General features: G+C 47.0%; 1 protein-coding gene and 1 long non-coding RNA gene across 4 annotated transcripts in view; one reads left to right on the top strand and one right to left on the bottom strand.

Moving 5' to 3' along the window:
- The window catches only part of CRISPLD1 (cysteine rich secretory protein LCCL domain containing 1), a 197,229-nt gene that overhangs the window by 33,277 nt on the left and 144,809 nt on the right, over positions 1 to 19,143 (bottom strand). For both annotated transcript variants that reach the window (XM_063923972.1, XM_063923971.1), the window contains exons 10-12: positions 17,605 to 17,735; positions 14,812 to 14,855; positions 14,650 to 14,722 (exon numbers count right to left, since the gene is read on the bottom strand). In XM_063923972.1, coding sequence (XP_063780042.1) covers positions 14,650 to 14,722; positions 14,812 to 14,855; positions 17,605 to 17,735 — 248 coding nt within the window. The remainder of the gene's footprint in view (positions 1 to 14,649; positions 14,723 to 14,811; positions 14,856 to 17,604; positions 17,736 to 19,143) is intronic.
- LOC134928338 (uncharacterized) overlaps positions 3,730 to 19,143 on the top strand; it is a 246,329-nt gene continuing 230,915 nt past the window's right edge. For both annotated transcript variants that reach the window (XR_010177900.1, XR_010177901.1), the window contains exon 1: positions 3,730 to 3,830. This is a non-coding gene — a long non-coding RNA (uncharacterized LOC134928338). The remainder of the gene's footprint in view (positions 3,831 to 19,143) is intronic.

Below are 19,143 nucleotides of genomic sequence, written 5' to 3' on the forward strand. Positions count from 1 at the left end.
ACAGGCTAAAGCTTTAGACTGTCCCAGGATGCATTGCGGGGCCTCATCTATATAAGCTCGCCTCCAGGCATTGTGAGCTCAGTTTAGTTTACCAGTCCAATGCAGAAGCAGGTAAAAAAGAAGGCAGATGTTAGTCACATAGAACCACGTTCTCACGACAGGAGAAGGTACCAGCGGCTAATGCCATACAAACCCAAAGAAGCTAAGTGCGTCAGGGTGGGTGCCCTGTGGAACCCAGTGTACCTCGCAGAAATAGATTACATCGGAGATGTCCTAAAGCAGTTCCTCAAGGGAGGGGATGCACCTTAGCGGGTATGAGAACCCAGCCTCCAAAGGAAGCATCCTGGGAGGCGGAAGTATCAAAGGCACAGAACCTAATGAATGTGTTCACTGAGGACCACGTAGCCACCTTGCACAATTGTTCTGCGGACACGCCACGGCGGGCCGCCCAAGAAGGTCCAACAGACCGAGTAGAATGGGCCTTAATAGCAGCAGGAGCCAGGAGCCCAGCCTGCGCAAGCTTGTGCAATCACCATTCTAATCCATCTGGCCAAGGTTTGCTTATTCGCAGGCCAGCCACGTCTGTGGAAACCAAAAGTTACAAAAAGGGTATCTGGCCTCCTGATAGAGGCAGTCCTCTCCACCTAAACACGGAGAGCCTTACCACATCCTTAGACCGCTCTTTGGAGGACAAGTCAGAAGAGATGAAGGCTGGAACCACAATCTCTCGGTTAAGGTGAAAAGATGACACCACTTTAGGTAAGTAACCTGGGCAAGTTCTCAGAACTGCCCAGTCACGATGAAATATCAGGAAGGGTGGACGACAGGACAAAGCGCCTAAGTCCGACACCCTCCTAGCTGAGGCAAGAAACAGGACCTTGGCTGTGAGCCATTTAAGGTCCACTGACTCAAGAGGTTCAAATGAGGGCATTCAGGACAACAGACCGATCTTATGGAGCCACAGGAGTGCTGAATCCGCAGTATGCCCTGAGTGAATGTATGAACGTTAGGAATAGATGCAATTTTCCTCTGAAACCACACCGACAAGGCAGATATGTGAAACTTGAGGGAGGCCAGTCGAAGTCCTAAATCCAGGCCTTGCTGCAAAAAAGCCAGAAGTCTGGAAGTACTAAACTTGTAAGCATCGTAATTCTTAGCAGTACACCAGATGAAGTAAGAATTCCAGACCCTATAATAAATCCGTGCAGAAGCTGGTTTGCGGGCCTTTAGCATAGTTTGGATAATCGCCTCAGAGAATCCTTTGGCCCTCAAGAGTGAAGCTTCAAAAGCCACGCCGTCAAATACAGTCTGGCCAGGTCCGGGTAGACACAAGGGCCCTAAACGAGGAGGTCTGGGCGTTGAGGAAGTAGAAGGAGGACGCTCTATCGAGAGACCCTGCAGGTCTGAGATCCAGTGCGGTCTGAACCACACTGAAACGACTAGAAGTAGAATTCCTCCTTATTACTTGAACTTCCGTAGTACCCTGGGCAGGAGTGACACTGGAGGGAACACATATGGCAGCCGAAAATTCCATGGAATTGCCAATGCGCCCACGAACGCTGCTTGAGGATCCCTTGTCCTTGCTCCGAAGACCGGAACCTTGTGATTGTGTCGAGACGCCATCAGGTCTACATCTGGTAGGCCCCACTTGTCCACTAGGAGTTGAAAGACTTCTGGATGAAGACTCCACTCTCTGGCGTACACGTCCTGACAACTGAGGAAGTCCACTTCCCAGTTGAGGACTCCTGGAATGAACACTGCCGATATGGCTGGCAGATGGTGTTCCGCACATTGGAGGATTTTTGACACTTCCATCATTGCCATGCGGCTTCGAGTGCCGCCTTGATGATTAATGTAAGCCACCGTGGTGGCACTGCCTGACCATACTTGAACAGGCCTGTTATGTATCAGAGGCAGGGTAAGAGTCAAAGCACTGAACACCGCCCGCAATTCCAGAATGTTTATTGGGAGGAGATATTCCTCCCTGGGCCACCGACCCTGGAGAGAGTGTTGCTCCAGCACTGCACCCCAACCCCTCAGACTGGCATCCGTAGTCAGGAGGACCCAGTTGGGAATCCTGAAGGGACGGCCCTGCTCAACTGTTGGTCCTGTAGCCACCAGCTCAGTGACAAATGAACTACCGGAGTCAAGTAGATCATTTGAGACCTGAACCAATGAGGCAGGCCATCTCACTTGGAAAGGATTAACCTCTGTAGAGGGCGGGAATGAAACTGAGCGTACGCCACCATGTTGAACGCCGACACCATGAGACCTAGTACTTGCATCGCCGAGTGTATCGACACTCTTGGGTGAGAGAGGAAGCATCGTATCCTGTCCTGAAGTTTCAAGACTTTCTCTGGAGACTGAAACAGTCTTTGTGTGTCCAGCAGTGCCCCCAGGTGCACCATGCTCCGAGCAGGGACCAGAGAGGACTTCTTCCAGTTGACGAGCCACCCGTGGGTTTGTATGAAGTTTACCATCAGTTGTAAATGACTGAGAAGGATATCTTGGGAGTTCGCCAGGATTAGCAAGCCATCCAAATATGGCAGGATCCCGATTCCCTGATGACGCAGATGAGCCATAACCTTGGTGAAGATCCGAGGGGCCGTGGCCAGTCCAAACGGCAGAGCCTGGAATTGATAATGAAGGTTGCCAATGGCAAACCGCAGATATTGCTGATGCGATATGGCAATAGGTATATGCAGATAGGCATCTTGTATATCCAGGGATACCATATAATCTCCGGGTTTCATGGCAAGTACAATTGAGTGCAGCGTTTCCATATGGAACGTGGACACTCTCACAAATTTGTTCAGTGATTTGAGGTTGAGTATAGGCCAGAAAGACCCATTCGGGTTCGGGACTAGAAACAGGGTCGAGTAGTATCCTCCGCCTCTCTGGGACAGAGAGACTGGCACTACCACTCCTGTATCCAGGAGGGAGCGCACAACCAGGTGTAGAGCTTGCACCTTCAACGGGTCCGAAGGGACAACCGTCGGTTGGAACTGGCGAGGGGGACGTCTCTTGATAGACACTGCGTACCCGTGAGAGACGACTTCTCGCACCCATGCGTCTGAAGTGGTCTTTAACCAGACCTGGGTGAATTGCAGAAATCAGCCTCCCACCCTGGGATCCCCCAGGGGGAGGCCCGCCCCGTCATGCAGCAGGCTTGGAAGCAGGCTGACGGGCAGCCCAGGATTGTTTTGCTTTGGGCTTAGTGGTTTTGGGAGCACGAGCTTGTCTCTAATATAAGCTATCAAAGCATATTTCCAGCTAACACATAATAACTCATAGATCATTTTGGCATCTGCCCCCTCTAGTGGTTGTATTGTAGATACAACCACTAGAGGGGGCAGATGCCAAAATGATCTATGAGTTATTATGTGTTAGCTGGAAATATGCTCTGACAGCTTATATTAGGGATATAAGAAAGTAGATGTTACTGTACTAGCTGCTTTAATATGCATTTTATGATGTTTTATGTAATACTGATGAACTGGATATGTCCTGGAGATCTCTAGAGGGTTTTGTTTTTATATGCTTATTAGAATGCTTTATACTATATCATATATGCACTATGTCACTTTTGTACTGCTATTTATTGTTATAGCGCTCTTGGTGTGTTTTGTGTGCTGGGCTAGATGCACTGGTTTATTTTTTGTTTAACAAGCACATGCTTTTGCTGTAATACAGCCGTTCCCATGGCAACTGCCTGCTGGGTGACATAACTTCCAGGTTCATGGAGGTCATGTGACCAGAAGTGCCCTGCACAGGGAGTCTTGCATGCAGAGGCCATGGAAGAAATGCTGAGAAGGGTCACAAGGAGGGGGGTAAGTTACACTCATGTTTGTTACTATAAATATGTGCACTGTTTTGCTGTGTGTTATGTCCTGAGGAAAGGGCTGGAGCCCCGAAACGTTGACAGAATAAACACTGTTGTTTGGTGAGAAATGCCTATTTACAGTCTCCAGAGTGCCGCCTCCCTCCAAACAAAATATATATATATATATATATATATATATATATATATATATATATATATATATATATATATATATATATCTATCTCTCTCTATCCAAAAAGCAGTGTGTACAGGTGCGCGGGTAATTAAAAGGTAATAGTTCTCAGGCCACAGGTAATCCACTCTGGGCTGTAGCACAGGTGTATATATATATATATACATATACATACAATGTAGGAGACCGGATGTAGACATCAGAATACTTGTACAATATATTCTGGTAGAGGTACACTTGTTCTTAACTAACGCTGTCTTAAAATGACATGTAGAATACTTAAGTGTCTGGAGAATCACATCGCTGATAAATCAGGCGGATTTACAGAGGAGACCTTGCCCTGCAGTCCCGGAGACCAGTCGCAGCCACTGTTAGAAGATGGCGCCCAGCGTCTCAGTCAAGAAGCGAGGGAGAGTGTGAGGCAGCTCCAGGGCGGGAACACCAGCAGTACATGGCGGCCAGAGCTGGGCGAGGGGCTACAGGTCAAGCACCTTATCCCCTATGCTGGTTCTCACCACCTGGTGCTATGGAGCCTTATTAAAAATGGATAATCTATTATCCGACCTGTGCTCCCCTGCCCTGGTGGATATAGTGAGGTCCCTGTACGGCCACAGTGTCCACGCCAGCGTCGGGGTCCGTCTCCTGAGACCGTGACCGATTTAATGGCGGGTCCCGCCTGGGGGACCCTCTTACCTCCTCCCTGAGAAGCAGCCACGCGATCCAGGAGAGCGTCTGCGGTGGTGTGCATAGGAACCGGAGCATCTCCACAGCATTTACCCAGGAACAGAGCCAGTGGGAGTAAGCGATGCCGCTGGGGAGGTGATGGAGCTGCAGCACAGTATGTCACACTGACATATGAGGTGCTACAGCCCTTGAACTCTTCTAAATAGCTTTTTTCAGGGCTGCCTGCGCGACGCAATCTACTGGAAACTATCTCCCTGAAATTTGTTTTAAAAACTTGGCAAGTCTACTATCGTCCTCCTGTTCTTACTGTCATGCTGCTTAAACAGCCTTATTGCAGAAGAGGGGGATATCCAGTGGGGTATAATGAAACACAAAATCCTGCACTTGGAAATTGCTGGATTTCAAAGGCTCCTGATTGTTGGATAGTCTCTAATTCCAGGATGTTCAAAAGCTATTTCTCCCATTAGGTTTACAGCTGGATTTATCAATCCTTTCTATATATAAGGAGATATGCGTATACTGTCTGCTCACATTAATTAGTGGTTGTTTTTAAGTGTTTTTATTGTCTTTTAATTCCATGTTTATGTATCCAGTGATGAGTCAGCATCTGTTACTATTATTGTCCCTGTATTCCAGCGCTGTCATTGTTTATTGTACGTAGGCTAACCAGCTCTACTCCCTGGCCTTACAGTACAGTACCCATCCTAACCACCACCCCAGGCTCCGGAACACCCTACACAAGGCCCAGGAAAACAAACAAGCCACCCTACCAAACCCCTGTGGGGGCCAATGTGGTTTTTTTTTCTCATTGAGGCCAAAGGGTTTGTTTTTTTTCTGTTGGGGCAATGTGTATGTTTCTCTTACGTCCTAGAGGATGCTGGGGACTCCAAAAGGACCATGGGGTATAGACGGGATCCACAGGATCTTGGGCACACTGAAAAGATTTAAAACTGGGTGTGAACTGGCTCCTCCCTTTATGCCCCTCCTCCAGACCTCAGTAATACCCCTTTTCCACTAGCGTAGCACGGGTCGCAGCCATGTCGCCTGACACGGCTGCGACCCGTGCTACAGCCCCCTGCAGATAGCGCTCACCAACCCGGCAATTGCCGGGTTGGTGACACGCTACTGACGAGGCAGGGGCGGCGCTGGGAGATAACATGGTCTCCCAGCGCCGCCCTCCCTATGCACTGTGAACGGGAGCCGCGTCGCATCGACACGGCTCCCGTTTACACTACAACCCTACCCGGACCATTCCCATGTCCTACCCAGGTAAATAGCCGGGTAGGATTCACGGGTCACTTGATCCGGGTTGACCCTTTTCCACTTGCAAAAAACACGGGTAAATGCGCGCCCCCCTGCATTTACCCATGTTTTTTGAGCTAGTGGAAAAGGGGTATTAGACTTTGTGCCCAGGACTGACTGGACACTCACTAGGGGAGCTCTACTGAGTTTCTCTGGAAAAGACATTTGTTAGGTTTTTTATTTTCAGGGAGACCTGCTGGCTACAGGCTCCCTGCAGCGTGGGACTGAGGGGAGAGAAGCAGACCTACTTCTTCTTAGTTTAAGGGCTCTGCTTCTCGGCTACTGGACACCATTAGCTCCAGAGGGTTCGATCACTTGATGCGCCTAGCTGCTTGTTCCCGGAGCCACGCCGTCACCCCCTCACAGAAGCCAGAAGAAAGAAGTCGGGTGAGTATGAGAAGATCAGAAGACTTCAGGACGGCAATAGACTTCGGTAACCAGGCTCCATGCTCCCACACACTATCACTAACGGCACTCGCAGGGTGCAGGGCGCTGGGGGGGGCAGCAGGTTACTGGGGTCCGGGAAGCCGGCAGAAGCCTTTTCGGTGCCACCGTTTCACAGACTCCGCCGGCATTTTCAAGATTTTAAAATCTGGCGCGCTGAAGCCCGCCGGGAAGGGGCGGAGCTTAGCACGCGGCTCACAGCGCCATCTTTTTCTCCTCCACGCGGCTGAAGGAGTCGCTGGGCCGGGACCTCCATCACTCCTCGCAAGTAACGGGGGGCGCAGTGTGGTGCATTTATTATTATTATTTAAAGCAGCGCTGGTCATATATATCCCTTATAGGGATATATGGGCACTGGGGTGTGAGCTGGCATACTCCCTCTGGGTCCTCTATCTGGGCTTCACTGTGGGCCTGTCACCTAGCTGAGACATTCTGAGTGTGTGTCGGTGTGTCGATTAAATATGTCGGCATGTCTGAGGCTGAATGTGATTCACCGGAGGAGGTTGTTGGGGGAGCGGTTGTGGGTCTGGATTTAGGCCTGTCGGCGCAGCCGACACCTGATTTACTCACATTACTAAGTACAATCAATACGACGAATGTAGCTTCTTTATCAAAGAGGTTGGATAAGTCTGAGTCACAGACGCAGGTGTGGAAAAAGTCCATAGAGGAGGCTTTGTCTCAGGTACAGACCCCATCGGGCTCGCCAAAGCGGTCATTTACTCAAGTGGAAGATACTGATACCGACACGGACTCTGATTCTGAGGTCGATTTTTCTGAGGCTGCTTTGCATCCACGTTTAGTGAAGAGTATTCAGTACATGATTGTGGCTATAAAGGATGTTTTACACATTTCTGATGAACCTGTGGTGCAGGAAACAAGGATTTGTTTGTTCACAGGGAAAAAACCTGAAGTGAAGTTTCCCCCCTCTCATGAAATGAATACTCTTTGTGAAAAAGCTTGGGAGTCGCCGGATAAGAGGTGGCAGATTCCCAAGAGGATTTACATGGAGTATCCTTTCCCCTCTGATGACAGGGAAAAATGGGAGTCGTCTCCAAATTTTGACAAAGCTCTATCTCGTTTGTCTAAGAAGGTGGCGCTTCCGTCTCCTGAAACGGCAGCTCTCATGGATCCGGCGGATCGCAAGCTGGAGACGTCTCTGAAGTCCATTTTCGCTAATATGGGTGCATAGCTCAGGCCTGCAGTGGCGTCGGTGTGGGTGAGTAGTTCTATTGCTAAATGGGCTGAGAATTTAGCTGCTGATATGGATACCCTTGATAAAGATAATGTTCTTTTGACTCTTGGTTATATCAAGGACGCTGCAGATTACCTGAAGGATGCGGCGAGAGATGTTTGTCTCTTGGGATCAAGAGCCAATGCCATGTCAATATCGGCAAGGAGGGCGTTGTGGATCCATCAATGGAATGCGGATGCCGACTCCAAGAGAGCTATGGAAGCTTTACCCTTCAAAGGTAATGTCTTGTTTGGGGACGGCTTGGCGGACCTGGTCTCTACCATGACGGCAGGTAAGTCCTCTTTTCTTCCCTATGTTCCCACACAACACAAAAAGGCACCACATTAGCAGATGCAGTCCTTTCGTCCCAATAAATACAGGCGTGGAAAAGGTTCGTCCTGCCTCGCTTCTAAAGATAAAGGAAGGGGTAGGAAGTCGCCTGCCGTGTCGGGCGCCCAGGACCAAAAGTCCTCCCCTGCCTCTACCAAGTCCACCGCATGACGCTGGGGCTTCCCGGGGGGAGTCTGGACCAGTGGGGGGCCGTCTCCGAGTCTTCAGTCAGGTCTAGATTCAATCAGGCCTCGATCCTTGGGTCCTAGAGATTGTATCTCAAGGATACAAACTGGAGTTTCGGGAGGTGCCCCCTCACCGGTTTTTCGTTTCGCCCTTACCAGCGTCTCTTCCGGACAGGGAGCTGGTGCTTGCTGCAATACAAAAATTATGTCAACAGAGGGTCATTGTTCCCGTTCCCCCGTCACAACGGGGGGAGGAGTTCTACTCGAGCCTATTTGTTGTGTCGAAACCGGACGGCTCGGTCAGACCGATTCTGAATCTAAAATCCCTCAATCCATACTTGAACGTTTTCAAGTTCAAGATGGAATCTCTTCGAGCTGTGATTTCCAGCCTAGAAGGGGGGGATTGTATGGCGTCAGTCGACATAAAGGATGCCTACTTACACGTCCCGATATTTCCTTCGCATCAGGCCTTCCTCAGGTTTGCGATACAGGATTCTCATTACCAATTTCAGACGTTGCCGTTTGGCATCTCCACGGCCCCGAGGGTTTTCACCAAGGTCATGGCAGAAATGATGGTTGTCCTTCGCAAGCAAGGGGTTACAATTATCCCGTACTTGGACGATCTCCTGATAAAGGCGAGGTCCAAGGAAAGGTTGCTAAGGAGTGTAGATTTGGTGCTGTCGGTGCTACGACAGCACGGTTGGGTGCTAAATTTGCAAAAATCTCAGTTGATTCCGACCACCCGGCTGTCTTTTCTGGGCATGATTCTGGACACGGAGTTGCAGAGAGTATTTCTTCCACAGGAAAAGGCTCTAGAACTGCAGTCGATGGTCAGGGAACTTCTGAGGCCGAAGACTGTGTCCATCCATCAATGTACGCGGGTTCTGGGGAAGATGGTTGCGGCGTACGAAGCCATTTGGTTCAGCAGGTTTCATGCCCGGGTGTTTCAGTGGGACTTGCTGAGCAAATGGATCAGGGTCTCGCCTGCGCATGCACCGGAAGATAAGTCTATCTCCCAAAGCGAGAATTTCCCTCCTGTGGTGGCTACAAGGGTCTCACCTCCTAGAGGGACGCCGGTTCGGTATCCTGGACTGGGTACTTCTGACAACAGATGCAAGTCACCCAAGGCAGGAACTTCCAGGGGAGATGGTCGCTCCAGGAAGCGGGTCTCCACCTAAATGTTCGCGAGAAGCCTTCTTCAGGGTCGATCTGTCCTGGTACAGTCAGACAACATCACAGCGGTGGCACATATCAACCGTCAAGGTGGCACAAGGAGCAGAGCGGCAATGGCGGAGGCCACAAGAATCCTTCACTGGGCGGAACAACACGTGAGCGCTCTTGCAGCGGTTTTCCTTCCGGGAGTAGACAACTGGGAAGCAGACTTCCTCAGCAGACACGATCTCCATCCGGGAGAGTGGGCTCTTCATCAAGAGGTGTTTGCAGAAGTGACAAAGTGTTGGGGACTCCCTCTGATAGACATGATGGCGTCTCATCTCAACAAGAAGCTCCCGAGGTATTGTTCCAAAGGTACTGGGGATCATTCGGCGAGCAAGGGTTCAGGCGATTCTCGTCGTTCCAGATTGGCCAAGAAGGGCCTGGTACCCGGATCTTCAGGAATTACTTGTGGAAAATCCTTGGCCGCTTCCTCTAAGAGAGGACCTGTTGTTGCAGGGTCCATGCGTGTTTCCAGACTTACCGCGGCTGCGTTTGACGGCATGGAAGTTGAGCGCCAGATCTTAGCTCGTAAAGGTATTCCCGGGGAGGTCATTCCTACTCTCCTCAAGGCTAGGAAGGAGTTTACGGCGAAGCATTATCACCGTATTTGGAAGAAGTATGTTTCCTGGTGTGAGACTAAAAGGGCTCCTGCGGAAGAATTTAATTTGGGGCGTTTTCTCCACTTTTTGCAGGCTGGTGTAGATGCAGGCCTGAAGTTGGGCTCCATCAAGGTGCAGATTTCGGCATTGTCTATTTTCTTTCAAAGGGAATTGGCTGCCCTCCCAGAGGTTCAGATGTTTGTGAAAGGAGTTTTGCATATCAATCCTCCGTTTGTGCCTCCTGTGGCCCCATGGGATCTTGATGTGGTCTTACAGTTTCTCATGTCTTCCTGGTTTGAGCCTTTGCGTAAGGTTGAGTTGAAGTTTCTCACCTGGAAGGTAGACATGCTGATGGCGCTGGCATCTGCCAGGCGAGTGCCTGAGTTGGCGGCCTTATCTCATAAGAGCCCGTACTTGATCTTTCATTCAGATAGGGCAGAATTGAGGACTCGTCAACAATTTTTACCAAAGGTGGTGTCTTCGTTTCACATTAACCAACCTATTGTGGTACCGGTGGCTACAGATGCTGTGGCAGTTCCAAGGTCTCTGGATGTAGTGAGGGCTTTGAAGATCTACGTCGCCCGTACGGCTGTTGCCAGGAAAACTGAGGCGCTGTTTGTCCTGTATGCTTCCACCAAGATTGGTCATCCTGCTTCAAAACAGTCTATTGCACGCTGGATTTGTAGTATGATTCAGCAGGCTCATTCTTCGGCCGGGTTACCGGTGCCGAAGTCAGTGAAAGCTCATTCTACCAGGAAAGTGGGCTCGTCTCGGGCGGCTGCCCGGGACGTCTCGGCTTTACAGCTTTTCCGAGCGGCTACCTGGTCAGGTTCAAACACTTTTGCTAAGTTCTATAAGTTTGATACCCTGGCTGATGAGGACCTTGCGTTTGCTCAGTCGGTGCTGCAGAGTCGTCCGCACTCTCCCGCCCGGTCTGGAGCTTTGGTATAAACCCCAAGGTCCTTTTGGAGTCCTCAGCATCCTCTAGGACGTAAGAGAAAATAGGATTTCGGTACTTACCGGTAAATCCTTTTCTCCTAGTCCGTAGAGGATGCTGGGCGCCCATCCCAGTGCGGACTGTTTCTTGCAGTGTTATCTTGTCGGTTCACTTAGTTTATACACGGGTTGTGTATTTCTGGTTTCAGCTTGTTGCTATTGTTTTTTCATACTGTTATCTGGTTTACTGTTACTCCGGTTGTACGGTATGGTTGTGATGTGGGCTGGTATGTTTGTAGCCCTTAGTTTACACAAAAATCCTTTTCTCGAAATGTCCGTCTCTCCTGGGCACAGTTCCTATAACTGAGGTCTGGAGGAGGGGCATAGAGGGAGGAGCCAGTTCACACCCTGTTTTAAGTCTTTTCAGTGTGCCTAAGCTCCTGCGGATCCTGTCTATATCCCATGGTCCTTTTGGAGTCCCCAGCATCCTCTACGGACTAGGAGAAAAGGATTTACCGGTAAGTACCAAAATCCTATTTTTTTTACTGTGGTGGCCAATGTTTCTCATATATTACTCATGGAGGCCAATGTGTTTGGTTATTTACCGTGGGGGCTAATGTGTTTTATTTTCCTGCAGTTAGTCAACGGGGGGAGGGCGGCGGCGGGAGGATCTCTGAGTAACCCTAACCCCCAGCCCCGACAGTCAGTCAGTCGTGACCGGTGAAGGGGGGGGGGGGGGGGGGGCTGACTAACCGTGCTATGAGGCCCCAATGTGCATAGCTACGCCCCTGTGCTAGAGCATTAGTGTATAAACATGAATTGGGCCCTATGTCCTCAAGGTCCCCTAACAATTCATTTTCCAGACTATATGTGGAGCTTTTAAAATGTGTAATTTAGTACTGAATATACCTGTACACCAAGCTTGGCCACACCCCTCTTATGTGCTTTGTAGACATGTCCATTCCCACTATGAAGCCCTATATCTAGGGTGGAGGGACTAAGAGTACGTTGGGACAGGCATCAATGCAGCCTGAATATGTTGTTTTCACTATATGGAAAACAAAACATTGTACAGAATGTTAGATACACTATGATTGAGAGTGTATCTAACAAATTAGACACACTGGCTGTTTCTAAGAATAAACTGCCTCTTGTGCCTGTTACTGTCTATGCATTCAGAGTTTGACCTTTTCTTTATTATTTAAATAATATACTGTATTTATCTCTCCATTATTAAAAAGTTACAATAAGTATAACAGACATTAATCAGTTTTCACTTTGCTTTTTCTAGATGTACACTGTATTTCCTTTTAGATATTTGAATTTATTTTATTACAGATTTTCACTTGCCCTTCTCTAACATATAAAAATACAGACTTGTTCCCCCTGTTTAACGTTTAAAGAAAGTGATTCGTAGCAATTACAGTACCTACAGCAGAATATAATTGCCTTGGGAATTCAACTCTTGAACGTAAAATGCTTAAATTGCATGTGTGTATTTTAAGTCAATTTTGCTTTGTACAGCAACATGTCAATTTTCTTAAGGGAAATTCAGAGCATGAACCGCAATTGTAGTTTATATAGGGTATATCAGGTTACTTAATTTGAAACTTCATTTAAGGGTGAAATGGGAGATAAAATAGCCCAAGGCAAAATAACATGTATGTAGGAGGGAATTTCAGCTGAAATACAAAAGTGAAGGGAAAATGTTGGCCAATTTTGTTGCCATTGTATAGCCATCGGAGTAAGAGTTCTCCTTGTATAATGTTATTAATTAAATAAAAAAATCCATTGCTAATTTTAACTTGCAATACCATGGTTTAACTGAATGACTTACTATTAAATGACTGTAAACATAGAACAGAACCACAGTTTACAGTGCATACTGTAGTTTTTATTCAACTGGCATGCGTAGTACGATTCTATCATAGCGCCATCTGGTGGCAGAAAAAGGTATTCCAGGAAATTTCGAACACGATGCAATGTGATGTGTTTACTTACAGTCAATCTGCATTGTATGAATGAAGTTGTGCATTGTTATATACTGTATGTTAGTATAATGTTAACTACATCTGTATAATAACAAATAACAGTTTAAAATCCTTAAAATAGAGCGGTTGGAGCTATTCCAGTCTGGTGTAAAGCATTGAAGACAAAAGTTAAAGCTTTAGTTTTGTACTGCCCTTTCTGTTGTGGGACACATACAGTATGATGGGCAGGTAGCACATTGCAATGTAAAAGAACATTCTCAGCAAAACCTATACAGAGACCGAACTTCAAAAATTCCAATAAAAGTATTTCTTAGACATCGGGCAGGATGTAATGACACCCTAGTTTGGCGGATTTGCAGGAAGCCGTCCGAACTCGGACGTTTTTGTAAAGGGCAATCACTTACAAGGCAAACCCATGCCTTGTAAGTGATTGCCCCTTGGAAAAAAAAAGTCCAAGTTCGGCTGGAATCCTGCACGTCCGTTGAACTTGGGCGTCATTGCATCCAGTCCTTTAACACCATCTACTTTCCATTTAGCAGTAACAGTACTGATTAAATGACCTCTGCTGAAGGGAAGCAGTTTCCTGGCTGCCACGATCCTGATGGTCAGGATACTGATGCCACAATCCCAACAGCCAAGGGAAACCCAGCAGTCGGAATCCCAACCGGGGCCCGGAATCCCCACTCAAGGGGTTGTCCACGCCACCCCCCGAGGGGGAATAAATTAGTGTGGGCCCGATGGGTGGTCAGCGCAGCGGGCCCGCAAGGAGACGTGCTGCACTCACCATCAGGATCCCACCTGTCAGGATACTGGCATCGGTCCCATACTGAATCCCTGCTGAGTATCTACAGTATCTACAGCTACAGTATCCAAAGTATCCAAAGGAAAATACTGACTTTCTTCTTTCATTATAATACACAATAGTTTATATAAAAAATTGTTCAACTCAATACATTTTTATATAGAGAGAAAAAGAGAGAGAGAACGAAAGAGAGAGAGAGAGAGAGAGAGAGAGAGAGAGAGAGCATCCAATATAGTGAAGGACAAACAGCCACTATGGTAATTAAAATAGCTGAAAACGAGAGGCAATTACAGCATGCAGAACACATCTTCAATTTAACACTGATTATTTCCTCCCTGGAATACCTAATGATGTCATTCATTAATTATCTCTCAATCTTAGCACATAACACCCTTCCCGAAACTATTCCCAGTCTTTACTGTAAATGACACAGAAACATATATTTCTGCTGATGTAATAATCCCCACTTACAGGTTAGAAATCAGGTCACTTTTACTAAATTTAAATAGAGAACTTTTTAATCCAAAAATCCACACAATAAAAGTTCACCAAATATGGATCATGGCAGCTGATGAATAATGTGCTATACTGTATTGTGAAAATGTAAATATAATATATTGCTTTATGGTACATATTTATTACTAGGAAATTTAAGGTACCACTGTTGTGTGCCAAATGTTTAGCCCCAGGAACTAACCAATCACATGTAGTTTCATGTTTAATGGATTTGCTGCTGGCTGAATGTGATGCACATTGCACAGTGGACTGTTCCGTGTCAGAGCAGTATGCCTGTTTTTAGTAGGACCACTGTGCCTTCAATCAGCCAGGAATTTGTAATTCCATACATGTACATTTCTACAATGTTAACATAGCTTAATTACAAGACAAATGAAAAATATACACTGGAACTCACCTGGGACAGTGTGAAGTTGGAGATTGGAACGGACACAGCTGTTCCACTGTTGTTTCACATGTCACGGCCTGAACTACAGAAACAAGGGGGATATGTAATTATGTATCATATTTATATGTGATAGCTTAATACATAGCGCTTTTGCTGAATGAAAATACTTACATGATACTTTGGAGACTGTAAAAGAATTAGCAGACTGGTATTTGCTGTTGGGAAAAAAAATACAGATTTACAAGGTTGCCGCAATATTTACACACAGAGCAAACTACATTTTTAACTGTAGGTTTGTCAAATGCGACAACACATGGGCTGAAAAGATTATGGGGGGCATTCAATTAGTGACATTTTTTCAACCAGTCGAAAAAACGGCACTTTTCACCCGTTTTTAGGTCTAATTGACATTAGACCTATTCAATGCCCGCGCTGTTTTTTCGACTGGTCGAAAAATCTGCACAGGCGAAAACCACGTGGATCGGCGAATTTGCCGCCGATCCACGTGTTTTGTTGAATTTGCAGGCATTTTTCACAGTTTTTTTGTCCTTTTTCTCCCATGCCGATTCAACACAGAGAATAAACTGAAAAGGCATGGTGAAAATGGACCAAAAAACAGGTGAAAACGCCAGCTATTTGAATACCCACACGTCGAATTAGTGTTGATTTTCTGACTATCCGAAAACTCGCCACTAATTGAATATCCTCCTCTATAGTATCAGAAAGGAAGACTAATGTTTTATATTTATTAACAGAATTATGTGGTTTATGGCAATAATACTAGATAAAGGGGTCTTTGTACTAAGCCTTGGAGAGAAAAAGTACCAACTAACCAGCTCTTGTCATTTTTCAAACCAAGGGGTCTTTGTACGAAGCCTTGAAGAGAGATAATGTACCAGCCAATCAGCTCCTAACTGCTATTTAAGAGGCTGTGTTTGAAAAAAATGTCAGGAGCTGATTGGCTGGTACTTTATCTCCATCCACTTTATGCCTCTCTTAGTACATAGACCCCCAAGCCTGTAACAAAGCAGTTAGGAGCTGATTGGTTGGTACTTTATCTTCGTCAACGTTTTTTCTCTCCAAGACTTAGTACATCGACAGTCGACACCAAAGCAATAAAACTAACAGTAATAAAAAGAGTTGACAGTATCTGATTGCTGGTAATTATCTTATTAACTTTATACTGATAAAGGAACACAGGACAACTCAGAAGGAAGCAGAGCATACATGTTTAGGGCACTGTATATTACTAGTAGTACATTTTGGAAGTATCTGGTCCACAGAGCCCTAGTACTAGTGACCTTTCTTTGGGCGAGATGTACAGTACTAAGGGGTCTATTTACTAAGCCTTGGATGGAGATAAAGTCGCTGAAGATAAAACACCAGCCAATCGGCTACTAACTGCTATGCCACAGGCTGTGTTTGAAAAATGACAGGAGCCGATTGGCTGGTACTTTATCTCCAGCGACTTTTTCTCCATCCAATGCTTAGTAAATATACCCCTTAGTCTTGCAAAGTGATACAGTGGAGAGAGATAAAGAAACAGTGAATCAGCTCCTAGCTGCAATGTTACAGGCTGTGTTTGAAAAATGACAGGAGCTGGTTGGTTGGTACTTTATCTTATCACTCTCCCAAGCTTAGTACAATTGCCCCTTAAAGTGTTACTACAAACGGGTTGGGATCCCGTCAGTTAGGATCCCGGTGGTCAGAATGCTAACGCCGGGATCCCAACCGCCAGAATGCTGGCAGGGGGGGCGAGCGCAATGAAGCTCTTTGCAGGTTCGCTGTGCTCGTCACAGGTTCTATACCCACTCCATGGGTGTCGTGGACACACAGGAGTGGGAATAGTTGTGGCGGCGCTGCCTGCATTCTGGCGGTCAGGATCCCGGCATCAGTATTCTAAACGCCGGGATCCTGACTACATCCCCTACAAACTAGTCATCTCTATCAGTCTTAGGGCCTACTTCAGACTGGATCGCTGTGATCACCTCTGTCTGATTGACAGGCAAAGGTGGTCGCGGGGTGGCAGGCGGTGTGCCACCGGCGATAAAACGCTGTTGGTGCAGTGCAGTCTATATAGCGCAGATGTGTCCGGACCGTTGCGGGGGCGGGCCATGGCAGCTGTGTGACGTCACACACAGTCGGTGCGACCCGGGACACGACGAGTAGCCGCCTACCAGCGCAGCTAGTCTGCACAGACAGGGAGCTACTCGGTGGATGCGAAAGCATTGCTGCCATGCCTTTCTTTTCAGATGGATCACTTGTATCTAGTATATTGCTTGTGCAAGTGCATGCTGATAATGATGACTGACATGTAATCAAACATACAGATAAGGGCAATGCAGTCAGATAGATGCATACAACTCTGCATATACATGCCACCAAACTGTCCCGACTCCAGCGGAGATGGGGTTGGGGGGGTTGGGGGAGCCTTTGATCACCGCTGCTCTGCCCTGCAAAGCAGTGAGTGATCCTTGAATAGATGCCGTGAGCATGCGAACAGTGCAGGGAGGTGAGGCTAAGGTTGCCCAGCTGTCAGGGAGCTCTGGGTATGTCCTCAAAATGATGAAAACAGTCACGTGACAAAGTCATGCCCACTCACAAATGAGACCATGACCCCCACCTGAGGCCATGCCCCCTTTTCAGAAGAGCGCACGAAGGTCCTAGATACCTATAAACAAAAGTTGGGAGGTATGCATATGTGTGAATATCCACATGCATGATGCTGGCCAAACTCAGACTTTTTTTTAAAGGGGCAATCATGTATAAGGCTAAACCATGCCATGTACATGATTGCCTCTTTAAAAAAAAGTCTGAGTTCGGCTGGCATCCCGCATGTCCGCCAAACTCGGACTTCTTTACATCCCGCCCTTGGGGTGCAACTCTGTCACATAGCCTAATGAGGTTAGAGATGAATAATGTCCATATCCTTTTTACAGTTTGTGTCTCAATAGAACAACTCACCCAATTGACTGTACGCCATTTCTGTAGGATTTTATAAAATAATTTTTTCTCCCTTGCCTCGTAACATCTACCCATCCACCTTCATTGTCTATTATGCCAGAGTGTATAGCCGCTCGGCAAATGCTTGATTGCTGGAACAAAAAAAAAGGATTTTTTTTTTATTGAATCTAATCCAATAAACAGACGATATTTTCACTAAGATTAATCTTTTAAACATTGTAAAATTGACTGTACAGATACAGCATGTCCTCATACGTCTTGCTTCAACACGCCATGCAGCGCGAGATGTCGACAGGTCCTGTGCAAATCTGCTAACGTTGTCTGTTTTGCCAAAGATGCATCTTAGTCACAACACAATGTGACTAGGACACACAAGGAAACTGCTGATTAATGTGATATATGACACTTGTATATTGTGTGTGACAGGTCTGTATACGGAGCAGAATAGAACGTCTATTAGAAAAAGCTGTCGCTGCTACATTGTACCACTTCCTGATTCAGAGACTTGAGGGTCTATTTACTGAGCCTCGGCTCGAGATAAAGTGAACGGAGATAAAGTATTAGCCAATCAGCTCCTAACTGTCAAGTCACAGGCTTTATTTGAAAAATGGCACTTAGGAGCTGATTGGCTTGTACTTTATCTCCACTTTATCACCGTCCAAGGCTTAGTAAATAGACCCATCAGTCGCACACATATACCAGTGTCATATATCAAATTAATCAGCACAGCATTGTCGATAAAAAAGGGAGCAAAAAAAGATGCCCAATGCTACAAGATTCTCATGCGACAAGCGGTGCTGATTGGCGTGACTGCAGCAAAGATGTTTGAGCACACATCTATATATCACAGTGGTAGGTAATATGTGGCACTCCGGCTGCTGTGGAACTACATGTCCCAGCATGTCCTGCCACAGATAAATCCTGCAGAAACTGTATCAAAGCATGCTGGCAGTGCCATAACTAGACATTTTAGCGCTGTGTGCAACGGCATCGGCAAAATAGGGGCAATATATAGGGGTGTGGCTTCATGGGGAAGGGGTGTGGCCACAAAATAATACCAATTCATATTACGGTGCACAGTAGTCTCCATTATTCAAATTACACTGCACAGTAGCGCCACTACACCAGGTAGATCCCCTTTTACACATTATGGCGGACAGATTCCCCTTTTTACACATAATGGCAGACAGCTTCCCATTTTTACACATTACGGCAGACAGCGTCCACCTTTTTACACATTACGGCAGACAGCGTCCACCTTTTACACATAACTGCAGACAGTGTCCCCTTTTTACACATTACGGCAGACACAATAGATAGATAGACAGACAGACAGACAGAATAGATGATACTTACTTTCTCTCCGCTGGCTCAGGCAGTCAGGCAGATCCCGGGCAGGGAAGAAGGAGGAGGAGGGAGGGGGACTTGGGAACTGCAGCAGCGCAGTGTAATTGGTGGTGGCACCGCTGCAGCTGTCCTTCTCCTTCCACATAGGCTGGCTGCCGCTGTGAATGCTGGTATGAGGGAAGCGCATCCCAG

The sequence above is a fragment of the Pseudophryne corroboree genome, chromosome 5, assembly GCF_028390025.1.
Source record: "Pseudophryne corroboree isolate aPseCor3 chromosome 5, aPseCor3.hap2, whole genome shotgun sequence".
In the NCBI taxonomy this organism is placed as follows: Eukaryota; Metazoa; Chordata; class Amphibia; order Anura; family Myobatrachidae; genus Pseudophryne; species Pseudophryne corroboree.